Source organism: Cariama cristata, unplaced genomic scaffold (assembly GCF_000690535.1).
Source record: "Cariama cristata isolate BGI_N322 unplaced genomic scaffold, ASM69053v1 scaffold532, whole genome shotgun sequence".
In the NCBI taxonomy this organism is placed as follows: domain Eukaryota; kingdom Metazoa; phylum Chordata; class Aves; order Cariamiformes; family Cariamidae; genus Cariama; species Cariama cristata.
Genome location: NW_009604193.1, coordinates 7064 through 11477, shown reverse-complemented (window position 1 = coordinate 11477; position 4414 = coordinate 7064). Strand labels below are relative to the sequence as shown.

Below are 4414 nucleotides of genomic sequence, written 5' to 3'. Positions count from 1 at the left end.
TTTGAAACATTACACACATTTCAGACTGGAACAGCAAATTATGTTCTTAAAGTTCTCTCTGGCTTTTAAAAGTTGTGTCCTCATTTTCCAAATGGGTTATACAGCAAATGCAATGTTAAAAATAAAAAAGTGTTAAAAATGACTACTTTAAGTGTAAGACTGGGACATATTTCACAGAAAATGTGGAAAATCTTGTTTAAAAATTATAGTAAACAATCAAATATTCTTCAGTGCACATAATTAGTATGTACATTATAATTTAAAACTGAGTATTGATGACTGCTGCTGCTGATCTTTTAAATCTTTTACAAAATATAAATAGCCAAGAGAGGATAGCTGATAAACCATGACACAAGGTTCTCTTTTCCTTCTTTTTTTACTCTTTTCCTTTCCTCTCCGCTTGGACTGAAGTTTCTTCTGGCTTCTTCAAAAAAGTGCACACACACACACACACAAATTAATTCCAAAACCATTTTTCTAAATTTCCAATGGACTTGTATTCCTGGTGTCTTTTCACATGATCACAGGCAAGACACGCGTGTGATTCCCAGAACCTAGGAAGATGCACTGAGAAATCCTTCTTCCAGTTGAAATAACTAAGGTACATCTTGTTATTTTTGTCAAGCATCAGAAGATATTCTGCCAGCTCTCTAGGGGAGAGAAAATCTTCCACATGTATGAAAGAGTCTGCTGGAATGTAATTCTCATAGTTTTCTCTGGAAGGGCCCAGTACAACTGGTACTGATCCGGCCAGAAGAGCATTGTAAAGTTTCTCAGTAATGTAATCTTTGTGGATTGAATTTTCAAAGGAAAGGTAGAATTTGCAAGTGGAGATAGTTGGAATCAAGTTTTTATCATTGACGTAGTCTCCAAAGGCTTGTCCATAGGTATGGATTTCGATGTATTTGCTAAGCTCATTGTAATACTTGACTCGAGCGTGCTCAGGGTTCCAGTTACTTACAACCCAACAGACCAAGTTTTCCTTACTTGGCACTTCAAATGTAAAGGAACTTGTACTGACCATCATGAAGCCATAAGGCACCTGAATATCTGAATCACGCCGGTAAGTCAGGGTCAGATTAAAGAGGTGTTCAATGCCACTCTTTTGTGGAGTGTGTGTTGGAGACTCCAAGTTCATCCAAATCCACTTCTGGAATGGTGGCCTGGCTTGCTGAGGTAAATTAGTCAGATCCCAGCTAATGTCCCTGTGATGGATGAGAACAGCATGGGATCTGTTATATAGTGAGCGGTCAATAGTCAGATGGCACCCGTGGATATTGAACATCGTTTGGCAGGATGTTAGATCGAATGTCTGACCAAATGGCCAAACCCAGATCAGAATAGTAGTTTCATTAAGATTGTCAGTTTTGGAAGAAAAGAAGCTCTTCATTTTCAAAACTGAACTGGCTGATTCTATAGGACCAGAGATCCAGCTGTTCGTTGGTTTGATATAAATTAGTATAAATGCCATGAAACAACCAAGGACAATGAAGATAATAAAAAATGGCCGGAAAATTCCTTTAGATGTCGATGTCATAATTTGTTCTGAGAAAAAGAGAGGAAGAGAAAGAGAGAAAATAACATCAGGTATTAAATTACATATACGTGTCCTGTTAAAGCAATCAGATATCAAACATCATAATGGACAGAACTTCAACATCACTGAGCTGTAACCTCAGAAATTTCCTTTGAGTGGAGAGGGTATAGGTCCTTGCATGCGATTCATGACAAAGTGGCAGTATTTCTCCTTTTCAAATTAAAGCTAATTGACATAAATTAAAAGCAGGATTTTAATACATCTTATACTTGATATAAATCATTATATATCATGAGAAGTCTTTTTGCTTAGAACCTAAGCCAAGAGTTTAAGAGACAAACAAGACAGACAAAATTAACCTTTGATTCTGTCCTTCTGTCTGTATAAGGCATAACATGCTGCAGTTTTGGTCTATTCATACTTGTGTGTATATACATATGGAGGATATAGGATTAGAGGAATGAAAAAGGAAGGAACTGGAACTTTAATTCTATAATCAATAAGACTGAAAATGAGTTCATGCCTGATGGCTACACGGGGATGAACATTTATGCCTTCTCCAGAGGACTCCTAAAATAGCTAGGGAAGGAAAGGAGTAATAGAGGTTCTTAGTTCCTCTGTTCCCATATGCAGCCTCTCATAGCTCCCACATAAAGAAAAATCAGTAAAAAGATGCCCTTAAGTATTTGATTATGTTTTCATGCTGCAGCCCTGTATTAAAAATTAAGAAAAGTAGAGATATGCTGCATCTTTGTGAAGTACCATTCTTTCCATGGGGAAAAAAGAGTGAGGTGTTCATATAGCCTCCTTTGTCCTCTCTCTGGTTGTCTCTTTCTGAGAGAAGTGATAAATCTCTTTCCAGAACTTCTCTTTCATATGGTTCTTGAGAAATCTAGCAAAGTTAGGGGTTGCTTATTGCTAACCTTTGCTCCTGAACGTAGCCATACAACTTAGAGGTGTTCTAAATATAAAAACAGTTAACCATGTGAAGAGCACTATGACATACAAGGAAAAAGGAGTGGAAGTTAGCTAGCAAAAAGAAATGTTCTGAATATGCTAGTGTACTATAGAAAGGTAATTCTACGGTGCATTTCAATGACTATAAACTTTGTCTGGCTTTCTTTTTCTGCATATTTTTCAATTATTTGGAGTTTTGTTATCTTTACTAGCTAGCGCCACAAAAATTTTGATAAAAATCCCACCCCTAAATACATACTTAAAATATATAATAGATACATGAATGAACAAAAAAAATAATTCAGAAACACAGAAGGCAGAAAGAGAATTTCAGGCCTTTTAGGTCAGTTTTATAGCTCATCTCTTCTAAGCTGTGAAATAAGTAGTTAAATTCAGAATGAAGACATGGTAGAATGTGATTCAGAGGTCCGTTAATACAACATAACTTTGCTGCTTTCTGAATGTAAAAACTGATGTGTGAGTGTAGCACTACAGTTACAACAAAAATGTTTTCACATTCATTGTTGAGGAAAGGAAAAAGGAGGGAATGTGACGCTTATCTTTAACACTGTATCTTGAGGAAAAAGGAACTTGCCACAATGTCTGCCCTGTTTTGGGAAGGCAGATGGTCTTAATTCTGGTTTTAGTTATTGTAGTGTGTTAACCTTGGGTGACTGTCAGACACCCACCCAGCCACTCTGTCACTCCCTCTCCTCAGCAGGACAAAGGGGGAAAAAAAAAAAAAAAAATCTCATAGGTTGAGATAAGGACACCAGTTATTGTCACAGTACTCACCTTGGGGAAAATTAATGTAATTTATTGCCAATTAAAATAGATTCGGATAGTGAGAAACAAAGACAAAAGTTAAAATAATACTTTCCCCCCCAACTTCTTCCCAGGCTCAACTTCCTTCTTCATTCCCAACTCCTCTACCTCCTCCCTGCCCCTGAACAGTGCAGAAGGAAGGGGAATGGAGGTTTGTGGTGAGTCCACAATGATTCGTCTTGGCCACTCCTTCCTCCTCACACATGTCTCTTGCTCCAACATGGGTGCTTCCCTTCAGGAGAAAAACCTCTGCTCCTGCGTGGGCTGTCCACGGGCTACAGTTCCTTCGGGGCATATGCCCCTGCTCTGGTATGGGTCCTCCCCAGGCTGCAGTGTAGACATTGCTCCACTGTGGTCCTCCGTGGGCTGCAGGGGCATCTCTCCTCTAGTGCCTGGAGCACCTCCGCCCATCCTCCTTCCCTCACCTTGGTGCTCTCAGGCTTGTTTCTCACATTATTTCCCCTCACTCCTCACTGCCCGTCCCTTTCTGAAACACGCTTTCCCTGAGGTGCCACCATCTTGGCTGTGCCCTGCGGGGGTGGGTTGGAGCCGGTTGGAACCGGCTGTGTCCGCCATGAGGCAGCCCCGGCCTCTCCTCACAGAGCCCGCCCTGCAGGCCCTGCTGCCAGCGCCTCAGCACAGACCCCCAGTACAGTTATATAAGATATAGTGGTATGTTGAGCCTGGCTCTTTTGTCTTGGCTCCTTTCTTTAGAATATAGTTTAGCAAAATGACACTGAAGGGAGTAAAGGGTGCGAACTGCTGTGTCCATGGCTTTTCCACTTATCCTCATCAGTTTAAATCCCTCTGAAAAAACTATGTGGTTTTACAGCAACATCACATTGGGTTTTTTTAGCCTATGTTGATTTTTGCTGGAAAATATGTCTAAAGGGGAGGTTATGACCCACGAAAGCAGAAGGCTGCGTCCCTGCCTTACTATAGTGAAAGTCAGAACTCTGAAGAAGAAGAGATTCAGGTTGAGCAGCTCTAGGAGGTGAAGCTCAAGGAAAAAAACAACAGGCTGAGTTGATCTTCATGTAACTCTGTTCTTCGTTTCTGTGCTACTGAAACCAACACACAGGATAGGTGTAGCTT

At 40.2% G+C, this 4414-nt stretch overlaps 1 protein-coding gene across 1 annotated transcript; it reads right to left on the bottom strand.

Moving 5' to 3' along the window:
* Positions 1–457: 457 nt before the first annotated feature.
* Positions 458–1537, bottom strand: FUT9 (fucosyltransferase 9 (alpha (1,3) fucosyltransferase)). Its single transcript, XM_009695467.1, has one exon. The coding sequence runs from the start codon at positions 1535–1537 to the stop codon at positions 458–460; it is 1080 nt and encodes a 359-aa protein (XP_009693769.1).
* Between the last annotated feature and the right edge of the window lie 2877 nt (positions 1538–4414).